Below are 23,519 nucleotides of genomic sequence, written 5' to 3'. Positions count from 1 at the left end.
GGAATCACCTGTCCCCCTTCCCCCTTTCTTTTGTGGGAGAAGGGAAATGGGGATGTCATGCGCTGTATGGCAGGCTGCTAGCTGCAGTCAGAGGGGCTGGATGACAGCTGTGAGGAGACAGCCATATCGAATACTTGCCCGGGCTTTGTTCTACTCTTGCTGCCTTTTCTGAGGTAGACCTTAAATAGCTGGTGATGGACAAATTATTTGTACTGTAAGCTGCAAATAAGGCTCCACAGTGGTTTTCTGACTCTTCTGTGGTAGCCTAGATTTTTTCTAACGCTACTCTAAAGTCTTGCTCTTAGCTACAGCTACATACACTTTCTTAGAGACTTCCTTGTGTTGAAGTTTTGTGTTCCCTTACTTGCATCTTTGGAAACAAACCAACTGATCTGTTTTTTTCTAAGAAAGCAGTTCCATGGAAGATGCTATTTTTGTGTGCTACTTCCCTCTACTGGATGGAATGGAAATTGTTATGGCTAGTGAATGGACCCAACTATTAGGCTGGGCTGATGCCTTGTGTAAGGCTTTCATTGTGAAGTGAAAATACTTTTCAAGTGCTTTGTGAGTCGAGTGAGATTTAGTTATTCCTCTGAGTTCCCCGTAACACACAAACGCTTTGGGCACGCTACTGTCTTGTCTTGTTCTCCTCCAACTCAAGCATCTCCAAGTATCACCAGTGTAGAAATACTGTGGCAGAGCAAAGGTTTTGTTGCTTTGCAGTTGGGAGTGGTAGGATTGAGTTCTGCCTAATACTGTCGTTGCCCTAAATAAGCATAAGTGGTTTATGTGCTTTGGGAAAACGAGATGGTTCTCAGCATGCGTAATGTCCCCACTGGGAGGGGGAAAGGTGGGGATGCTCTATTTATTCTCTGTTGCAGTGATTATTGTGACCCACTTCAGAGAATGTAGTGTTGTGTACGCAGGAAAAGTCTTCATCTGAAACTTGCCATAGATGACATCTCCAATCTGTAAGTGTTGGCAGATGGCTTCCGTTCTTAAGAGGAGCTGATGTGGACATTCTTCCTAGTATTGTATTGCAAAGAAAACAATGACACTTCCATCTAACTGTTAAAGTACAATTTGGAGCTTACTAGGAGGGATTGCTCTTCCTCTGTGGAGAAACTATTGTGAAGTCTTTGCCCATTGCTACTGCCTTCAACCACCCTTTTTAAATTATCTGTTTTTTCCTGTCACTTTTTTTTGCCTTCAAGTCTTCACCAGACAGTGATACAGGTTTTTCTCTTCTAGGTACTGCATTTCTACTGTGATACTTGCTCTGTCCCCATATGTCGGGAATGTACCATGGGACGACATGTGGGTCACAGCTTTATCTACCTCCAAGATGCTCTTCAGGACTCCAGGACTCTTACCATCCAGCTCCTGGCAGATGCTCAGCAAGGACGACAGGCTATTCAGGTAAGATATTCCCAAATGAAGTGCTTAATTTTTCTCTTCTGTTCCCCCACAGCTTTTTCTTTACAGGGCAAGGTGTCAGGCAAAAAGCTCTCTGCTTCTTCTGTCAGTCTTCTCACCCCTTCTGTTCTCCCAGAACTGACAGAAGTTGCTGTGTAGGTGAAAAGAGTGCTGTTATGAATTTTGCATTCTTGCAGCGTAATCCTGTCATGCAAATCATAACATATATGAAGATCTGTCCAAACACACTAGAGCATGAAGCATTTTGAACCAAGTTCTGATCTTATGTAGCAGTGCTGAGCATGTTTTTGTTTTTACAGTTGAGGCTTATTTTCACATGTCTGTCTTGTCTGTACAGCATCTGTACTGAAGCCACCTATAAGTCTGGTCATGTGTGTTCAGCATTGCCACCAAATGTAAAATCAGCTGTTTGGATTAGTGTGGAACTTCTAATCCGCCTGGGGAAGGGGTTGGTTGCCTCCATACAAGGATTGCTCTGACTACACAGGTGCATGCTGCATACTACCTCGGCTATTCTACAATGCAAATACAAATTCTGAGTGAGAACAGAAAGAAAGTAGCACAGTGCTTCAATCTACAGAAGGAATTTACACAGGGAATTAACCTGCTGAGGATATGTAGATAATTAACTTGTGCTGAGTGTAGTATCTAGTACTAAACATTGTAATATTGCCAGTAGTTTTCTTTGCATGAAGAGTCTTTGGACAGGCAAGGCGTAGTGCAAAGCTACTCTGCACTACCATCTAGTTTTGTCAGCCTTAAATGCTTTAAATTTGAGCTGGATACTCAACACTTCTATGCGAGACTTAACCATCAAGACTTTTTGAGTAAACACTAGCAGAAGGAAGTAAGCATTCCCAACTGGATGCGCTTTCCTTGCAAATACATGGTACAGGAAAAAGCTTTCCATTCATCACTGCTTATTTCCAGTAGATGAATATTTGGGTGGGTCTTTTAAATTTTCTTACGAAATCTGTTAAATCTCATCCTCTGAAGGGAGTGGTTGCTGCTAATAGTGGTGTTTCCTAGCTCTTTTCTTGTGGTACTACAGAATTCCTGTGTACTCTGGGTAGGTGTAGGACTTGTGTCTAGAGGGCTGGCTGCTCTGAAGTTGGGATCCCTTTCTGTGATGTGAGGTGATAACTTCCTGCCTCACTGATAAGTGAGAATAAACCCAAAGTTTTAGCCTGACATATAGCTATAACCTTTTCTAGGTAAACTTGTTTAGTGGATCAGGAGCAGCTAAACTTTATCTCATTTGCACCTGTGGGATGAAATAAGCATTGTGATGATATATAGACTTTTAAAATGTTGATACCTCCCTTCAATTTACAGTGTTAACAGCTTGCATACATCAGAACAGCAAACACAAAGGTTTTGGAACTGAATGGCTGATTTAAAACTGCATGTCAACACAGAATCCTGCAAACCTTACCTTCTAAGACTTGCTTTCAATTGAATTGTAAGGCTCTTCAGCAGAATCCATACTGAAACATTTAGCATGTCCCCAGAATGAGCAAGAAGGAAGGGATTATACTAGTTTAAAGAACCTCAGTAGTGCAGTGTTTTAAATTTCTCCAGGCTGTCCTGGACAAGGGCTTGTCTGTTAGTAATTAAATTACTGCTTTTGACCTCCCGGGCTCTTAATCATTTAACTGGTCTGGATAAATCATCTAAGTAGCGACTGTCTCTTGGAGCACACACTAGCAGAATAACACTGAGTACCACTCTGCTAGCATTGCAGGCATGCTGTTGTGCCTCCTTGTTTCCTACTGGGTTTACTCTCCTCCTTCTCAGTTCTCTTCTGGCTTTTCTACTGGAGGCTTCTGCTATTGTGGTGAGCTGACTGTTTTATGATGGCACGGGCAAAGGGTGGGTGGTCCTGATGCTGCTCATGTAACTCAAGCAAATAGCTCAATTGAATTATGCTTGTCTAGTTTTGCCGTGGTCCAGATACTGTCCATGCAGGTTAAGAGGCATCTTGGAAGTGCTAACTAGTCAATTTTTATGAAAAATTCTGTAAAATAAACTCAGTTTTTCAAGAACTGACTTCTTAATGCAGTGGTTCTTTTAATCTGGACCACTCTGCAGAAACGGGTAGTGAGTGAGCAGATCTGTGATGAAGTTGAGGTAGTAATCTGTGAGTGAATGTGGGAAGACTACAACTCTGGTATTGCTATCTTGCTAGCAGCAGCAGCAGCAAATAGAACTGACACAGTTGAAAGCAGAGGTGTCTGACTTAAAGGTTGGTGCAGTGAGCCTGCTACACAAGGCAATTTTTAAAGAGCAGAGCTTTCCTTGTTCTTGGGACAGCAGGACTGTGAAGCTATGTGTTTATCCCAGGGAGGAGACAGCGTGTCAGCATGAATTTAGGACAAACCCTGAATGAACTAGACTCTAAATTAAAATAAATTGGCTTGAATGCTTTTCTTAAAGCTTGGAAGCAGTCTGTAGAACTAAATGCCAATATAAGCTGCAATATGAGGAACAGATTGGTGTTCGAAGGGAGGTTGAAAAGTAATATGGTGCACTAACACTTCTTAGCGGGATTGTTTCATAATGCTGTATTCGTAACTTTCCTAATAGGCTAGGAAAGCGATACCTCTTGGACATGCAATGTTGAGGATGGATGAAGAGGGGTGGCTGGGAGGAAAGGGAAAAAGGTGGACTCCGAAGGGCCTTGCAGGAGAGGGGAAATCAAGCCAGGAGTCAACTGGCTGGAGAGTATCTGGTTAACCAAAGTTGAAGGCTTTTAGGAAGAAATGTTTATTTAAACTCTTCCTGTGGCTTTGGAGGAAAGATTGTTTTTCAGACTTGGGGGGGTGGGGTGGGGGGGAATTGCTGTGCGTTAGGATACATTTCAGGATTGACTGACCAGATCAAGCTTCAGTGAATCAAGATGCTGAAAAGCACAAACCTGACTCCTCAAAGGATTCAAATTCCCCCCAAAACAAGTAGAAAGCCTGGCGACACGAGGCTTGGTTTTTTCCCCCCCTTATTCATTCTGCAGCAAAGGAAAGCTGCTCGCCTGGTGCTGCTCCGCTCCTGGCTTGGAGCGTACATTTCTAAGCCCATCCCCAGCACAAGAACTTGTGCATGTGTAGATGAGTGGTGAGCTGATCCAGCGGAGAGGGTAACCTTTCGGTAGGATTACTCTTTTGGCTGAGTCAGCTCCCTAGGCTGCTTCACTACAGTGCTACAGGGACTGGTGATGCCAGGAGCAGAGCAGAACCCCCCCAGCCCTGTTGCTTGTAGGACTCTTTCTGAGCAGGCTTATCTCATCACAAAGCTATCCTCCTTGCGGAGATAATTTTCTAGCATTTTCAGTGACTTGATTCATATAAGGGTCTGAAAGCCCCGGTTGACATCAGATTAATGGGGTGGGGGTGTCACACGGGACTCTTCCCTTTTGATACCAGTCAGCTTGTCCCGTTGACTTGCTTTTACCTTATCAGAGTGCACACTTAGCCATCTTCTTTCAGAATTTTTTCCAGGGAGTGGGCCACAAACTGAACGTAAATCTGTTATGATGATAGATAGATGGCTTCTTCAAAATGTCATGTTCTTAAAATACATCTATACATGTGTAATTGTATATATGTATATGTATGTGTGTGTAATTTAATGCACTTGAGTAACAGTAAAGCATTGAGTGCTTGCTTCTGTTTAGGGTTAATTTCCAGGTGAACATGGTAAAATACGGTTTGATTTTTGTATGTCAGCTGTCTTAAAAATAGCTTTGTTTTTTAAATTGTATCTCAGCCTACAGCTGTGTTTGCTGGGGTGTTTGGCAATGGCTTAATTTAAAAGTGGAAGCCTGCCGTGCGACTGGTCATTAGCAGAGCGTGGAAAGAAGTGACTTGCTTTCCAGCATCAAATGTTTAAGCTTTGGTAAGGAGGGCCAGCCAGTAAGGCAGTGCCTCTTCTTGCAGAAATAAACTGGTATGAAGTAGATCAGCTGGACCTTGAGCACCTTCCCTCTGGAGAAGGAGGGAGAGAGGTAACCAGGAAATTTGGTCCTCCAAAGGAGGAAGCTGATCTGTTGTCCTGAGCCTCTGGAGCTTCCCTGTGGGTTCCCATATGGAATCTGTGCTGCTGCTGGGAGGCCGATAGCTGAGAGGGATGGCACTGCTGTGCTGCAAAGCATCCTTCTGGTGTTGTCACACTGAGTAAGCTCAAACACCCCAGTGCATGGCTTTGAAGTCAGGCTTGCCGGGTGGCGAATCTAAAAATGAAGCCTAGCAAACAAAACAGAAAAGCACAATTGACTCTTTCCAACAGCCCAGATGAAAGGAAATATAAAGCAGAATACAGTTCCACAAACGGTCAGTTAAGTCCTTAATGTAAATCTAGCCTCTCTATCAAGAGGCTGATTTTCTGAAGGTACTTCTAATTATATTGTGCCTTGTTTTAGTGAATTTCTTAGTTTAATACACAAGTAGATAATTACCTAGGAAGGCAGATTTTCACACGTTAAGTCCATGGTACTTTACACTGTAAGTCCGTGCTACTGCTCTGCCTTTAAAGTTTAGGCAAAAATCACGTTCCTGCAGTACAAACCAAAGCGGTTTAATTTGTCTGCCATGAGCTAACCTCAGCAACATGAGGCTGGAGCCCTCCCTGTGTCAAAGCTCTTGGAGATTCTATAACCACTGTAAGTGAGAACATCTTAGTTTGTTCACGCTTTTTACGGAAATCTTTTAAATTGGCCCAATGACTGATTTGTGCTGTGGCCATGCCAATATTACTTCAAAGCAACTGCAAAGTCTATCTTAACATTCTTACTGTAGCTATACATTACCTAAGATCTTCAGTTAATTTCTCCAGTAGAGGAACACTACGAAGTTTATACCCTGTTCTTGATGGAGAAAGCTGGCTCTTATGGCTGAAGTAATTGGGGAAAAAATCCTGTAAAACCAGCCCTCTGTCTGCTTGTTTTCCCTTCCTTATGGTAACAAAATATTTATGGGTGGGGCACCCTTAGCATGTGGTAGAAGGGGGCTACCCTGAGATATACAGACAGACTTCTCTAGTTTTTTTTATTTAAGTTGCTTTTAAAGTCTAGAGGGGGCTTGCCAGAGTATCTCAAAGCTTTTCTTCCCAAGAAAAAAGCCCCTCCACCCCCATCCTTCTTAAGTAGGATAAACTTGCTCTTAAGTTCCTTAGTGTTTAAGGTTTAAGTCTTCCATATTGAGGTGGGAAGTGTGTATTTAAGGTTCTTTATCCCCTGTCTATGAAAGGACCTTTTAAACACTCATGCAAGCTTAGCGTCGATGGTTGGCGATTCAGTCACCATAAACCGCCTTTACATGTTGCATGGTGTTGCCACAGTCATGTTCTACAGCAGTACTCAAATAGAGAACTTTCTGAACTGATCAGATGCAACATCGTGGTTAAGCATCTGGATTATCAGGCTCTTCTGTTTGAGACCTAGGTTGGCCTCTTTGATTAATTGTGTACTGTGTGAACTGAATTGTGAGTGTACCCAGATAATTAGGGTAGCAAGCTGTAGAAACTCATAGTGAGGGTTCTTATTGAGTGTTGCACACTTCTGGCCATAACTTGTATTTTTAAGGAAGTGGCACTACTGAAAACTCAAGCAGTGATTTCTAGAAAAATACTTCCAAATGTGTTATAGGAAAACTTAAGTTAAGCAAATATGAAATGCCAGAAGGCTTTTCGTTAACTTGAAGCTCTGGTTCCTGGCAGAACCAGCTCTTGATGTCCAAGAGAAGATAAGAAATCTGGAGAACTGTTGAAAACTGAAAATGGCAAATCCTGCTTTGGGCCCCTCCATAGTGAGCCCAGATATCCAGAAACACAACCGAGTTCTCAATACTACTTTGCTACTTCTGACTGTTGTAACGTCAGAACTGCAGTAGCAAGATCATTACTGGAAATTTTTTGCAGGTTGTTAGATGTTAACTAAAGGGGAGCTCACAGAGGTGTCCTAAAGGGCACCAGGGTTCAAAACAACTCTGCTTTTGGCCTCTTACAACGGGCTGGAGCATATAGAAACTAGCCAGGCACATCTGGGTTTCTAGTGTTTCTAGTCTTGCCCTGAAAAGGAATGGTTGAATTGGCATTCTGTATGCAGGTCTGGCACCCTGGCTGCCAGTGACACTTGACGTGTTTGTGCAGAGCCAGGACTAATAAGATGTAAAATGCTGTATGAATTGATAGGTATTGCTACCTTGAACATTCAATGGAGTTGTCCATTTTTCAGCTGTACAAGTTTTCAGCTTGCACAAAATAGCTGGAGATCATGAGACTTTTGCACTTAATAATCCTCATTAAACGCTCTGTAATCTGAAAGTACAGGTAATACTGCATGCCATTGTCCTCCTGAAGCATGTGTTCTGTGTCGCTTTTTGGGTAGGTTTGTAGAGAAGAACAAGAAATTCTGAAATGGGCTGGTAACAGCATCCAGTGGTGGATGTTTGCTGGGTTGAATTGCATTCCATCATGAAAACATGATTGCCTTCCCCCTGGAACATTGATTTGTAAGGCTTCCATTTGTTGTGGCTCTTAAACACACTCCATCATTACTTGAATTTTAATATGACAAATTGGAAGTACTAGTTTCAGTCTGAAGCTTGCAAGACATGTTGCAAAGTCCTTTCCTTAATTTTATTTTAAGCAACACAAGACACTGGTGACATCCATAGTAGAATGGGGAATATCTTGGTCATGTTCTGGCCCCTGGGTACTCACATAAGTGCAAGTTGCAATTAGGCAATTTACTGTATCTACCAACAGCAGGAGCCACAGTAGCTGTTACAGAATTTGTGAGGGATAACTGAACTGGATGGTCTCCTAGACAAAGTCCTTGTCTCCGGTTTCTGAAGCATATGAACTTGTTAACCATTGCATTCACAAGCACTGGAATAATTATGCTATGAAGTGTGCTCTTTAAAAGGATTTGTTGTAAAAAGATCAAGTGCCTGACGAGAACGAGAAATGCTGCTTCTCAACATTGTTCCCAACAAGCTGACCTCTCTGAGGACAAGCTCTGCATAAAAATACTTGCTAAACAAAAGGGGAGATTCATTGTGGCAGAGTTGTGATACCTTACAGTAATTAGTGTGAGGGATTTCCACAGAGTGAAGGCTCTCGAAAGTTATCCTTAAAGCTTCTAGTTCCTGCTTCAGGTAGGTAATTTGCCCATTGCTGTTCTCCCACATACCACTACCTGCTGCCCTGCTTGCTGGTTAGCCTTCTCAGGCTGTTACAGCCTGTTTGGGTAGAGTGTTATGGGATCATGTGAATTTTCTAAAGCTTTGTTAATATTCTGGTCAATACTAAAGCTGTAGCATTGTAGCATCTTTGCCATCCTTAGCTGCTTTGAACTGTTTAGGCTCAGACTAATAACAAATCCACATGCCATGAGTTGTTGGTAGACAATTTAAAGCTATAGAGTGCAGTTCTTGCAGAAAGCATTGTAAGGATGCTTTGCCAAACTGTAACTGGTTCCTATGGATGAAAAATCAGCATCTCCTATTGTGATGGAGTTCATGAGTGGTTTTGGTAATTTTGGTAAAGAACTGAGAATAGCTGAGATTCTTCATGCCTTATAGCTAATTGCAATGTGCACACAGCTCAGCCCTAATGGGTACTGCTGTACAAAAAGCTCCATTTCAATCAAGACTTTCCTGCTATCAGAAATACTTTGTAGAATTAGAATATGTATGGATAACATCATTTCCCTATCACTTACATTCTTAAGGATATATCCCCATCTCTTAGCAAAAGGAGGGTATTCTGCTGTTCTTGACAGGACTAAATCTGCTTTGGAAGAAATAAGTTTCCTGACAGTAAAAGCTGGTTCTGTATTTAGATGGTAAAGCAGAGATATACGGAGGCACTGTAATTCTTGCGCGTGTACTTTCTCAGCTAGGACTGAGACTTACTGGCTTTTTATGAAGTCCTAGTCTGGGGGCAGTTGTGAAATGTCTGCTTTGCAATTGTAACAAGATTTTCCTCCTTTCTGTAGACTTGAAGTGGTGAATTGAATTTGTCTGCTAGCTTCGTGTGAAGGCATGTCAGGTCTGGGTGGAGTGGGATGTTCAGGCTGGCCCTTCTAATTTGGAGGGGGGGGAAAAAAAAGTTGAGGACAACCCGGGTGATTCTAACTTGGAGCTAGCTGCATGAAGGCAGAACAGCTGAGGCATGCTTCTCTTCCTGAGCCCTGTCCTGCAGAGGAGCTGTAGAGTAGCATTCATGTCTTCCTCTGCCAGTTTGCAAGAGACTCCTTATTAAAGATCAGAACTGTTGTCCTCTTGTGTTCTTAGGCTTGTCTTCATCTTTTCTCTAAAGGCTAATGACCTGATAAAGTTAGTCTTCATTTTCCTTGCAGTTCTGTATTCCTACATGACCTGGAAAAATTCTGTAAGTGCCTGTGGACTGATCAAACTGAAGATATCTTCTGTAAGACCCTATAAGTGAAGCCCTTAAATTACATTTGTTCTCCTTATCAACTATCAAGACTGCAGTTCAGAGGGTATCTTGAGCAACACTACACACAAAGTACAACTTAAAAATTTTTCTTCCAGAGCTTTCCCTTGCCACCTAGTCTGAAATAGCTTAGGGAAGTTCTGAGATGTACCAGTCTTTCAAACCAAAGTGAGGAAAAGGAATCAAAATCTACCAGAAAAAATCTGCGTTCAAAAACAAATATTCATGGATGTTTCCATGGCTTTCAGTATGCAGTGTGGAAAATTAAGTTGAGTTTTCTCATCTGCCAACAAGTAAAATCTTTCCTTGTCAAGCTGTCAGTGGTGTGTATTGTTGGTAGGGTGTTGGATTTCTTGGGTATGTCAATGTTAATATCTTTATCGGTAACATGGATGGTGGGGTTGAGTGCTACCTCAGCAACTTTGACACCAAGCTGTGAGGTGCAGTTGACACCCTGGAGGGAAGGGATCCCATCCAGAGGGACCTGGACAGGCTTGAGAGGTGGCCCTGTGTGAGCTTCATAAGGTTCAATAAGGCCAAGTGCAAGGTCCTGCACGTGGGTCAGGGCAATCCCAAGCACAAATACAGGCTGGGTGGAGAGTGGATTTGGGGGTGTCAGTTGATGAGAAGCTCAACATGAGTCAGCAATGTGTACTTGCAGCCGGAAAGCCAACCATTTCCTGGGCTGCACCAAAAGAAGCACGGCCAGTAGGAAAAGGGAGGGGATTCTCCCCCTCCACTCTGTTCCTGTGAGACCCCACCTGAAGCCCTGCATTCAGCTCTGGGGCGCCCAGCACCAGAAGGACATGGAGCCTAATAGATTTATTAAAAGAAGAAAATCACGTCTGTTTTCAGGCTTTGAAGTACAAAATGGGTGAAGGCCTGGTAAAACCTTAGAAATGTCACTTTGTGCCTTCTCTTGAAGGTGTAGTTAAATGTCAGTTCTTACAGGTTTGGTTGATCCCGAAATATGTCTTTTTCTTTCCAGTTGAGTATTGAACAGGCCCAGGCGGTGGCAGAGCAAGTTGAGATGAAAGCTAAGGTGGTACAGTCTGAAGTCAAAGCAGTGACAACTAGACACAAGAAGGCCTTGGAAGAGCGGGAGTGCGAGCTGCTCTGGAAGGTAAGTACTTAAACATTTGTGCTTTGTACACTTGAAATGTGTTCTTTAACAGCACAGGGCTAGATTCAAATGTCTTTCCTCGGAACACTGAATTGAAATACCACTTCAATTGAAATACTATTTCATAGGAAGCAGGATGCTGGATTCTGGCCCTGGTTGATTTTGTTTTGGAAGTATCTTTGCATCACAAACTAGTTCTCGGTAGGGACTACTATATCCTGAGGCAAGCTCAGCATCACAAGTAAGGTGGGCGCTCCCCCTGCTGGCTCAGCAGCAATACATCACATTTCCAGTGCCGAACGATGAAGAGAATGTCCATGTTTTGTTTAATGAATATCCCTTTAAAACCTCTAAAACGTTCCCGTATAACTATGTATGTAGTATATGGGTGTTCTTATAGAAGGATCCACTTCTCATACACAAAGGAAAGGAGTAAAGCTGTATATGCTGTGTCCTTAGAAACAAATCAGTATAAATCTGGCAAGACTAGCTTTCTTGACACACCCAAGAACTTGCTTTATTCTATAAAAAGTGTAGTTGCCTTTTCTGATTAGTGAAACGAAGTAATATGGCAGGGTTTGGGGTTTTTACTAGCAGAATGAAAATATTTCCCAGCAGCAGTATCTGCATTCAAGTACTTTTAGTAATCTCAAACTCCTGCATTCGCTTCAGCTGTGATAAATGTGCAGGGTGGGGAAACACAACAATGGGGGAAGTACCCAGAAAGGTAATTTAATGGTCATGTTTTTTTAGTGTCTAGCAGAGGTCCTTTGGGTCCTAATGCAGAACTGAGCAGAAACGCACTCTTTCTGCTGTTGGCTTAGCTCTTTTAGATCAGCCAGTCAAATGGACTTTTCTGTGACCACAAGACTGCTGAAATTGGTATAGGGGAAGGAGCAAAAATGCATGGTAAAGGTGAGAAAGCTTAAAAGTAAATTTCAAGTGCTCCTGTAAATCTGCAGGTGCACTGGATGAAGTATAGCAAAAAAAAAAAAGGTCCTGTGTGCCTACTACCCTTATTAAGGGCCAGGATGGCCTGTACATGTGGTTGAGGCACTGGATGTCAAGAGGCAGTACCATTCTGCTAAATTATTTCTGCCCTGCCTCTTCTCCTGAAACAGAATGGAACAGTAATTTTCTGGTTTAATCTGTTGCTGTAGGTACAGTGAGTAATCTCTTAAAGTAGAGGCTTGTGTTTTTATAGTTCTCTTGGTTTTAGACATTCTTATAAGAACAAACTTGATAGTTACTGTTTGAAGGCTGCTTTCTTGAGGTACTTGGAATGAGGGAGAAGTTCACTTTCCACTGTTGGCCTTGCCCAAGAAACTTTGGCAGCCTTTTCTTCTGAGGTATTACTAGTACAGAAGCAAGAGTTTGTATCCCAGCATAGGTGCACTTAAAAAAAAAAAAAAAAAAAAAAAAGCCCACACTGAGAACAAGTTTTCTTCAAGTTATAAAACTGTTTCATTTTCATGAAGGAAAAGATGGGTCTTGATTGCATACTGGTGTGAGAAATGATTCTAGCATAAAAGAAAAAGCAGAATGCATGTTTAGGCCCGATGTGAGGAGTGCTAGTGAATAATTTTGGGTACTAAAGCTGATGTCAAAGTACTCATGACTGGTAATCTTTTGGAAACTAGTGACTTTAATGAGATATTGGAGGAAGCATGTTTGATACTTGTTTGGAAGCAGTTGTGTAAAAATATCCCTTAATTTTAAATGAAATGGCGTGTTTGTACATCTGTTAACTGCTCACTTTGTGAAGTCTGAAGACTCAGTTATAAACTGTGACTTGTCCCTCACCAAAATACATTGGTATTGTTCTGCAGCCACACAAGTATCAGGCATAAATAAATGCATTTTAACAACAATAAAGCAATTAATTAAATTTACAAAGCAGGTGTACTTTTCCAGTTGTCAAAACTGATTTTGACAAGTAAATGCAAACATGGGCATGTTTTTAATAACAAAACAGAACTATTGTTGGTTGAGCTTCCAGCCCTAGTAGGGGCTGGCAGCAACTGTCTGTCCTTTGAAATGACATTATGGCATCCTGTTGTAAAGTAGTAGCTCAGCATGACTGCCAGTATTTGTAAGAAAATATCAAAATAACTGGATCCTAAAAGGTCCTGGAGATAGGTGTCTGGTATTATCCAGTCCCACGAAAACAGTTTGGGCAGGCAAGAAAATGAGGAGAGCCCGTATCCACTGGCTGATGCCAACTCAGCATCAGCCTTGTGTGATAACAGCCCACCCTCTGAAATTCTTCTCCATTCTCCTCTTAGAGATGCTTTGGACTCTGCTCTTTGAGAGCTGCGGTAACTTTAGTCTTTAGAGTCTAAATAAGATGTGCCTTCTGATGATCTGTCAAGTACCTTGCAGGTAGGGGGTAGAGTAGCTTTTAAGGAAGCAAGTCATTATTAGCTACTAACCAAGCAAATCTTTCAAATAGAACAAATAGAATACTGATGCGGCAGCTCCATAGAGCAAGAATGTGTGATTTTTAACTGGAGGACTGGAGAAAACCATCTGAATTTGGCTTAATAGTTGTTTTTTCTCACTTGTGTTCTCTATGCCATAGTTTCTTAAGGCTTGTTCTACAGTTTATCTTATCACGTCCTGTGTCAGCATCCTGCAATAACTATGTAACTGTTTATGTAGAAGGAACATTAGGAAGTGTTTGGGTGTCACGGGTTGTCTTTCCCTGATAAGTGTGCTTTTCTTCCCCCTTCCTCTCCCCCAAGGTGGAAAAGATTCGTCAAGTCAAGGCTAAGTCACTCTACCTGCAAGTTGAAAAGTTACGTCAGAACCTAAATAAGCTGGACAACACCATTAGTGCTGTTCAGCAGGTCCTGGAGGAAGGTCGTACCATGGATATTCTTCTGGCCCGGGACCGTATGCTGGCTCAGGTGCAGGAGCTGAAGAATGTGAGGGGCCTTCTCCAGCCCCAGGAGGATGACAGGATCATGTTCACGCCCCCTGACCAGGCCTTGTATATGGCCATTAAATCAATGGGCTTTGTTAGCAGTGGGGCTTTTGCTCCTCTGACCAAAGCCACTGGGGAAGGCCTCAAGCGCGCGCTGCAGGGCAAAGTAGCCTCTTTCACAGTGATAGGCTATGACCACGATGGTGAGCCTCGCCTTTCAGGAGGCGACATGATCTCTGCAGTGGTGATGGGTCCAGATGGAAACCTTTTTGGGGCAGACGTCAGCGATCAACAGAACGGGACCTACCTGGTCAGCTACCGTCCACAGCTAGAGGGAGAGCACCTGGTGTCCGTGATGATGTGCAACCAACACATTGAGAACAGTCCCTTCAAAGTCATGGTGAAATCTGGGCGCAGCTACATCGGTATCGGGCTGCCTGGGCTCTCGTTTGGCAGCGAGGGAGATAGCGACGGCAAGCTGTGCCGCCCCTGGGGGGTTAGCGTAGACAAAGAAGGCTACATCATTGTGGCTGACCGCAGCAATAACCGCATCCAGGTGTTCAAGCCGTGCGGGACTTTCCACCACAAGTTCGGCACGCTGGGCTCCCGGCCCGGCCAGTTCGATCGTCCTGCTGGTGTGGCCTGTGACATCTCGCGTAGGATCGTCGTGGCTGACAAGGACAATCATCGCATCCAGATCTTCACCTTCGAAGGGCAGTTCATTCTGAAGTTTGGGGAGAAAGGAACGAAGAATGGGCAATTCAATTACCCGTGGGATGTGGCCGTCAATGCAGAGGGCAAAATCCTGGTCTCTGACACGAGGAACCATCGCGTTCAGCTGTTTGGGCCCGATGGTGCGTTTCTTAACAAGTATGGCTTTGAAGGGGCACTCTGGAAGCACTTTGATTCCCCCAGAGGTGTGACTTTCAATCACGAGGGCCACTTGGTCGTGACAGACTTCAACAACCATCGCCTGCTGGTCATCCACGCAGATTGCCAGTCAGCACGCTTCCTGGGCTCGGAGGGCAGCGGCAACGGGCAGTTCCTGCGCCCGCAGGGAGTGGCGGTGGATCAAGAGGGGCGCATCATTGTGGCCGATTCCAGGAACCACCGGGTGCAGATATTTGAGTCCAATGGTAGCTTTTTATGCAAGTTTGGCACTCAGGGAAGCGGCTTTGGTCAGATGGACCGTCCTTCAGGTATAGCCGTCACCCCTGATGGCATGATTGTTGTGGTCGACTTTGGAAACAATCGAATTCTCGTCTTCTAATCTGTGTTTGAATTAGGAAGAAACTGTCTCAGGGAAATTCTTCTAAGAGAAAATGAAAAAATACAACGTTGATTCAAACCTACCTCATCTTTAATTTTTTTACAGATGAATGTACTTATCTTTTCTGCAGGGAGTGAGCCTGTAAAGTTAAATTCTATCTACCTCATTGTCCTCCCTTCCATCCCCAGTTTCTCTCCTCCTCCCCGTCCCAACACACTCACAGTTCAGAAAATTTTTACCTCTCCCCCCATGGGGTTTCATGCACAAACATGTGTTGCTGTGCACATTAGGTGGTTTGTGTGGTATATTCTGTAGGCTTAAGCCAAAAAGGCGCTATAAGTTTTTTAATGGAGAAAATGGTAGTAGGTATTTGTAGAGAATTTGTGTTCTTGACCATACTGCAGTTCTGTGGGTGGGGACACGGGAGGGGGATTTTTTTTTTTTGAATTGCTGCTGCAGCAGAGAACTTTTTCCTGTTCTCCTTTTTATACCTCAGTGTGTTTGATTTACTGGTGAGCACAGTGTCTTGTTCCCAGAGACTTTGAACGTTTTGTGGAAGTGAGTGGGATTTATTCGCCAGGAAGAGCAAGTTTGCATCTTTTTGGCATTTCTGTGTACTTTTTCTGAAACACAGTAATCCAACAGCACAAAGAGAAGCTGATGAAAATGCACAAAAATTCTTTTGAGTTGAAACCAAATTGTTCCTTTTAGTGGCTTAGTTCAGTTGTCAAAAAGTTTAGACAAAGCAAGGCTTCCTGTAGTGTAACCTGTCCTTGAGTTATTTCTTTTTATTCCTTTCATCTGAAAGTTTAGTATTAAAGTTTTTTCTGTTATCAGTATGTATGCCTAATCTGGATAAGAAGTTATGAGGAGCATTGAAACAGGGAAAATCAAGCCCTTGATTTAATTTTTTTGTGAAATGACTAGCGTGTTTTTTTTTTTTTTTTTTTGGCCCTCCCCATAGGGAGACTTTAAGGGGGAAAAAGTTCAATGGATTTGTTAGAAGTGGTACCTATTTCCAAAAGTAAGAAATAAGCACAGCTTTGGAGATTCAGGGTGAGTTTTGGAAAAATCAAGTCTCTTGTGTTTAGAGGATTGCAATAACTATCAGTGATGAAACTTTTTTCATCCTCTGGCTTTCCCAGGGAGCTGGACTGGAATAGTCTAGAAGCTCTAATTCAGTATTTCAGGTGGGGTGAGCCTGTGGCTCCATGTAGCTCTTGCTACAGATCCAAATGAAAAGTTACTAGTTCCAGCCTAAGGCAAACTATATCAAGATGAAACCTTTTTCTTTTTTTTTCTTTTTTTCCCAGGGCAGTACCAAAGAATTCTGTGTAAAAAAAAAATAAACTAATGATCCTTAAAAGCTTGGAGGCAGGGCGAAATTAGCCCTTTCAGGGATATAAAAAAAAAAAATGCTCTTTTGAGAAGCAGAAACTTTCTGGGACAATAGATATCTTTCTAATAAATGAGGGACTTTGAGGCCCTGGAAGTTCTAGTTCTATTCAAAATTTTCAATTCACATTTAGCTGTTAGTGCAGGTATGGCCTCTGGAGTTGTTGCTTTATCCTCTGGGTAAGGCACTTAGTGGCAATGGTTAAAGTTAGGGAGCAGAGGGCTTTTCTGTCACTCAGTGACGGAAGGATTCATGTATCAGTAGTCTTTGCCTTGGAAATGCTATGGGATTTATATTACTGTTTGCAAGAGAAGATCTCTGAAACATAAACATGGTCAATGTCTGAAGGGCCTTTACCATCCTCTGCGGAAAGGGTTCATCCCTTTGCCAACTATCATGCACAAAAGTAACCTGAGATTGAAAGGCTCTTCATAAATTTGTGAGAAATCACAAGGTGCACTTTCCTTCTTGCTGCTTTTCCCCTCCAAGGAGTGTTAACTTTCTGGGTTTTGTAGAAATCCTGATGTGTTGCATATAGACTTCCTCCACTTAGAGGAGGCTTAAACTTAAAGGACCAGAAAGAAACAGACAAATTCAATGAGATGGCAAAACCTTTTAAAAGAAGGGTGAGGAAAAAACACCTAAATTAAATAACTGTGCTGCCTTTCAGCCAAAGCCTCAAGGAAGCAAACTCTTCAAGGCAGTATGTTTCAGCTGGGCTTAATCTTAGGATAGCATGTTTTAAAAAACAGTCTTCAAAAGGATAATCTTTTATACAGATGTCTGTCATTAAACTTGTGTGGCCACTCAACATATGGGTATGAGAGAAACCTAGTTTACCTTCAGCTTCAAGTTCTACTTGTGTGCATGCCTCCCGTCTTGGGGGTGGCCAACATTTACGGCAGATGTCCGTGTTTGCTTCGTATTATTCAGTCCAAGAATTAATTGCAATTTTGTGCTGTGAAAAGTAATACCTGCAGGATCTAGATACCAAAGAAAATTGGTTTTAAAAGCTTTAATATTTAGTTTGCTGTGTCCTTGCATTTAACCTATCATGTCTTAATGAAAATGCCAGGTCTATCAATATCTTGACCTGAGTGGCTGTCGATGTTAGTGTGCTAGAAACGCTCTTCTGCTTTGATGCTTACTGGGTTCCTTCTCTGGGGCTGGGAGAAGGGAGTTGTTATCCAGGCCTTTGAAAAAGAAAAGGCTAAGCATGTGTTCAGCGTTATTGAACAGAAATATTCTTGCCTTTTTCCAGCCTGCACTGTGTAGAAGGTGACACACAGAAGTTGCCCTCTGCTGTTTGGTGTGGAGCCATTGCACAAACCGCCAGTCCAGCTCTGTCAGGGAGAAGAATGACTAACTTTTAACTTGCTGTCCACCTAATTCAGTGGACTTGCTCACAAACCAAACCATTAGGCCTCAAGCGTTTGACCTCACACGTGTTGGGGAGCTTTTTTGTTTTAAAAACACTACTATTTAGCTACCCAAACTAATTCCTTAACTTTGTCACAGATAGTGCTAAGCACACTTGGTCTCATTGAAAAGCAGTAGTGTAGCTTATAAAATGGAGTTTTATATGCAATGAAAATGAGTAGCGATAATATACAAGTTCAATGCCAACATCAGACACTTTCTAAAAGTTCCTTATAGGGTAAGATATAGCTAATGAACAAGATTCAAACCTTGTCCTGTTTTTTCCATACATGTTCTCATGCTATGAACTTTCTAAGGTTAATGGCCTGGTATAATAAAAAGTGTACAAAGGGAAAAAAAAGCAAGGCTTTGAAGCTTGATTGCAAACCAAACAAGCCTAAGTGTTTGGAGTAATCTTCTGAACCGGTGGAGATGATGGCCTGGAGAAGGGTAAGGTGAGCTTGTGCCTCTTTCTCTTAGCTCTAGCGTTGGCATATGAGATGTGGGTAACAGACCTGTCTGCTAGAACTCCCAAAGGAATCTCACCACGCCAGGTTAAAACAGTGGCTCTCCAGCAAACTTTTTGCTTGACAGTGTTATCAGCGGTCAGTTTGGCTGTTCCAGGCTCAGCCTATGAAATGATCTTGTCCCTTCTCAGTTAAGCAGGAACTTCAGCCCCAAACTGCAGCAGACACAGTACTTGATAATGCAGGTCCTTCAGATAACTCACTCCTTTTATTTAGTACCTTTAAATAACTTGAAGCCCATAAACCCAAACTACAAAGAGATTTAGCGAATGATGACAACACCTGAAAACGAATGTGTATTGGGGCCAGACATAACCAAGTTGGGAGAAAGAAGAGCAAAGTACTTGGATGTGGCCTTCCCTTGTAATTGCAGGAAAATGGGCCCGGTCTGTTTTGTTACAGTTACACCAAAATTAATTTTGGAAGAGAGCAGGTTTATCGGCTTATCTGGCCATGTCTTTGATCATAAGATTTCTGTTCAGTTCTGGTTTAAAAGAAATTGTGCCAAAGTGTTTTGTTTATTTTTTTTAAAGGAGTGTAAGCCAAATGGTGCCAAAAGGTAAGAGGGTATTTAAAAATAGAGATATTTAGACACAGTTTGGAGCTGTATAAAAAATGAACACTGGTACTTGCGTTAGACAAATATTGTACCTTTGGTCTTTTGTCCTTGGGAGTTTGAAACCCAGTTTGTGGTACAAAATGCACAACTAAAGATGCCACTATCTATCTTTTCTTGAAGTTCTACCTCACTTTGCAGAAGTTAATCATCTACCTCAATTTAGCATCAGACAGGTTTGAGAAATAATTGAGAATCTGCCTGGGGGAAGGATTCATCCTGCTTTTTGGACAAGCATTTAACTGAAACAGATATTAAATGTGTACAATATGGTGGCTTTTGTTTTTTGGTTTTGTTTTGTTTTGTTTTTTTTTTTCTGCCTGCCCATGGAAATACTAAGCTGCCCTTGCTAGAGAATCTGTAAATAAAACCAAATGTTCGTATACTCTGGCAAACAGGACTGAGATACCTGAAACACTTGAGTTTGATCCGTTTTCACTACGAAGTATGGAAATGTAACCTCCTTTCAGTATTATGACACTACTAGCCGACATACTTCATTTATTTGCAGTGTTCTTATGTCGATGAGACCTAAAGGTCTTCTCTCTACAAGAGAAACTTTTATGCATGCCTACGAGTATGTCCTGTTCCTGTGTGGAAAGACTAACGTTATGATTGCTGTAAACACAATGCTGTACCAAATGCTTGAAGGGAATAAGATACTGATTTTTTTGACTTGGTGATTGTATTAGTAGCTTTCTTGACACAATGGGATTTTTTCCACCATGACAAAGCAACCAAGTTCCTATTCCTGGAGGGCGGTTTAAGTTCAGATATTCTCAGGAGAGGCAATTTAAAACCAGTGTGTTGGGTTTTTACACAACTCTAATGGCGACACACAACGTGCCCCTTGTTTTACCTGTGGAGTAAAGTTGCAGAAGCACATTTTCAGATCACTGTATTGAAAGATCTTTGTTCCTCCCGTGCTCATGTTCGGGGGTGACAGAAGCGGGTACAGAGACTCCCTAATAAAGATAGGCTGTGTTGGGTTTGGTAAATGTTATGGTGGAAAATGTACATTGATGTCTCTAAGTGATCTTACGGGTTAACAAGCCAGAGTGGCATCTTTTTTCCATCATTGTTTAACCAATAATGGTTCTAAAAATGCTTTGTGTACCTGCATGGTCTTAGACCTTCTATTAAATGATTGTATCAACTTACAAACTCAGGTAGATAATTTTTTAAGCTCTTTTCATGGAGCCTTACTGACTGAATGTTAAGTGTCTGTGTAGTGACGTAGTTAAGTAACTTCCTTTTGAGCTACCAGACTAGTTAAAAAAAAAAAAAAAGTCCTTTTATAGGTTTGTAGAGAACTTTTCAGACGATGTAGTAGTTTTTTCCTTCAGAGGGAGAGATGTCTGTTTCTGGGTTTTGTTTTTATTTTCTTTTCTAAAACGACTGAAGCTTTTAACTAGGTTGTAAGGTGTGGTTAGTCACCGAAGTTGGTGGGGGTATCTTACTGTACGTGACTCTTGTTCGTGCTGTGCATTACCTGTCAAGTGCTGCTGGGTTGGCGCAGCGAGGGTGTCAAACACGTGCCTGCAGTGTGAGGAGCTCTGGCCTTGCTCAAGTAGAAATTGGAAGCCTGTGACAAAATGGAGGTCGTGCACTTGAAACCGGTGCGACAAACTTGCATTTTCTGCCCTCATTTAATTGCCTGTATGTGCATGGCCCCATCCTATAAAACTTCATTACTAGTGTATAACTGGTGTTGCCTCGATGCAGGCTCACATCAGGATCCAGAATGATTTTGTCAGCCCGTGGATGTTGGGCATCCTGAGACAATTGGGTTTGTGGTTTCCTGTTCTGCTGCAGTTGTTTCTCTTAAGCGATTAATCATGCTGCTCTCCTAATAATAATAAAAATGTCTCAGCAGGACAGACAGTGCTTCGCTTTTAATGAGCTGCTCAGAGCTTCTGTATCTAATTGATAATGAAACAGGCTGTGACAAGAGCTGCCATGCTCCGGGAAGGGCATCACATTTCTACTTGGACAAAAAGCAGCATTCCTGGCTGGGGGATGTTGAGTGCTGCGGAGAGGCAAGCACAACAGGTTATGTGCAAACTTTTATGTAGAGTAAGCGAGCAAAATGTTAGAACTCTTTTTGTGTTAATGGAGGCTTCTGAATGTATCTCTGTGGTCCATAGGGAAGGCTGAAGGATGTAGCAAGGAGATGATGTATCAGCTACTGGCAGCCTTAAAACAAAGTCAGTGTCTCTCTGGACTTTAAAATGTTCCTATGCAGTTTATTTTATTTTTGTTTAATCAAATAAATGTGATGAGTTTTTTCATGGCAAACTTGTCTGTGTTTTATTCTGCATTAATCAACCACAGTCTTCTTTTCTGCCAGGCTCTAAGAAGAAGTGCTGCTATCAGCTGAAGGCAGCCAGGTTCAAATTAGAGGTGCCTGAGTAGAAAGGGTGGAGAAATTGGGTGCTAAGGGGACAGGGTGGGCTTTTTGTTTGTGTTCCTGAAAGGTTCTGATGTGGTACCAGCTTCTTATTTGTCTGATCTATTAAAGACCAGTCTCATTGTCACAACAGGAGGAAAGGTTCAAGAATTAAGGTCACTGCCTGACTTCCCCTTGTGGAAAGAAGCAGAGGTAGATCCTAGTCTCCTGAAGTACTGACTTGAAAATACTTTCAAGCTGAAATGCTCTATGCTCAGAGCTGTATACACCTCTAGGACTGCTCAGCAGTGCCTTGGGCTCCAGCCTCTTGCTCTGACCAGGCCCTCCCTCTGCAGCTGGCACCATGATGGGCACAGAGATCACAGCAAGCTGGCAGCAGAGGAGGAAAAGGCTGACAGGTGAGTTTCAAGATCACCAGGGGCTCTGTGCTTGGCACAGCTGTGGAGAAAAACAGGGAAATTGAAGAGGCAGCCTGGGAGGACTCTGGGCTCCCTTGAACACAGCTGCTACAACAGAATCTCCACCTGAGCTCCAGAGGGCTGGTACAGCAACAGGTGGGACCCATTTCTCCTGGGCTGTGGCTAGGGGTTTCTACAGGCTGTGCTTGGGCTCCTGCATGAAACAGTAAGTTGGCCGCCACTGCTCAAGTGTTGGATTTTAAGAAGAAACTGAGGCCACCACTGATTACGGCAGTGCCAGAGAAGAGAGGTTTTCTGATAATTTCTTTCACCTCGTGGTTGTGCAGCTTCATTCCTGCAACGGGGAAGAAAAAAAAAAAAAAAAAAAAAAAATCCCAAAGGCAGAGTTGCTTCTTTCTGAAGAGCTGGGGAGGAATGGTTCTGCTCACATGCAAATGCAGCTGCGATAAGCGGTGCAGGGGCTTGGGGCAGGCCACCTCCACCATCCTTCCCCGAGCCGCAGGGCAGCGCTGCATGCCGCGGGGTGGAGCCGGGCGCTGCATTAGCATTTTTTGCATGTGAATGCCCTGCATTCCTCGGGGGGCTGGGAAGGGCAGAGAAGAATCCGCTCTATTCACGACCTGAGACCACACAGCGAGCATCTTGAACCTTTTTGTGTTTAATCAGTCACTCTACTTTGACTTGAACGATGGATCAGCTTCTGGGCTCCTGCCTTTTTAGAAAGGTGAGCCTGAAATCTTTTCTTTTTTTAAAAAAACAATTTTTAAAAAATGTATACCCCCTCCTGCTGAAGGGACAGCAACGTCTATGCTCAGTCTGCAACTCGCACATTTTTTAATAAAGCTGCTGTCCTGCTCACAGCTGTTTGTTTGTTTTGTTGGGGCAAAGCTGGGACACCTTTTGCACAACTCACCTTACAGAGAGCAGGACTTTCTGGCTCTGCTCTCCCGGTAACCGCTGGGCTCTGTGACCTTCTGGAGGGGCGATGTTAAAGGCCCTGAAGGGCCTGAAGACAAAGTACAATGGCAGCAGAGACAGCACAGGGAGATAAGGTGTTATCCCAGCTCCCCCTGGGAAATCACCTCAGAATTAGCTGAAACAACACAAAATAGGCAGGAAAGGGGGAGGGAGAGAGTGGCTACATTCCACACTGGGCCCTGATTATCTTAGGGCTGGGTTAAGGCTCATCTGTTTTCTGGTGCTCACGGTAAGTAAGCAAAGTTCATGCTGCTGTCTATTGTACACCTGCTTTGTTTCTGCCTTTCGCTCAGATTTTTTTCTGAAAGACAGTCTTCTAAACCCAAGGTTATAAGCAAGCAAACAAAAAACAAAAAGAGAACCACCATCCACAAACCCACTCTTTCTTACAACCCCACACTCTTCACCTGCACCATCTACTAGGACAAAAGCAGATGGACTAAAGCAACTCTGTGCTGCAGCACAAGGCCTTTTAGGACACCCCCCTTCCTGCTAAGTGAACTGCTATTCATGTCCGAAACAGATCCCAACATCTCTTCCTCTC

General features: G+C 42.9%; 1 protein-coding gene across 1 annotated transcript in view; it reads left to right on the top strand.

Moving 5' to 3' along the window:
* TRIM71 (tripartite motif containing 71) overlaps positions 1 to 15,210 on the top strand; it is a gene marked incomplete at its 3' end in the record, with an annotated part of 53,360 nt that extends 38,150 nt beyond the window's left edge. Inside the window, exons 2-4 of the mRNA XM_084283150.1 lie at positions 1,252 to 1,419; positions 10,880 to 11,014; positions 13,759 to 15,210. Coding sequence (XP_084139276.1) covers positions 1,252 to 1,419; positions 10,880 to 11,014; positions 13,759 to 15,210 — 1,755 coding nt within the window. The remainder of the gene's footprint in view (positions 1 to 1,251; positions 1,420 to 10,879; positions 11,015 to 13,758) is intronic.
* Positions 15,211 to 23,519: the final 8,309 nt, after the last annotated feature.

The sequence above is a fragment of the Netta rufina genome (assembly GCF_964035555.1).
Source record: "Netta rufina genome assembly, chromosome: 2".
Taxonomy (NCBI): domain Eukaryota; kingdom Metazoa; phylum Chordata; class Aves; order Anseriformes; family Anatidae; genus Netta; species Netta rufina.
Note: the sequence above shows the minus strand (reverse complement) of the source record. Positions and strands in the feature narration are given on the sequence as shown.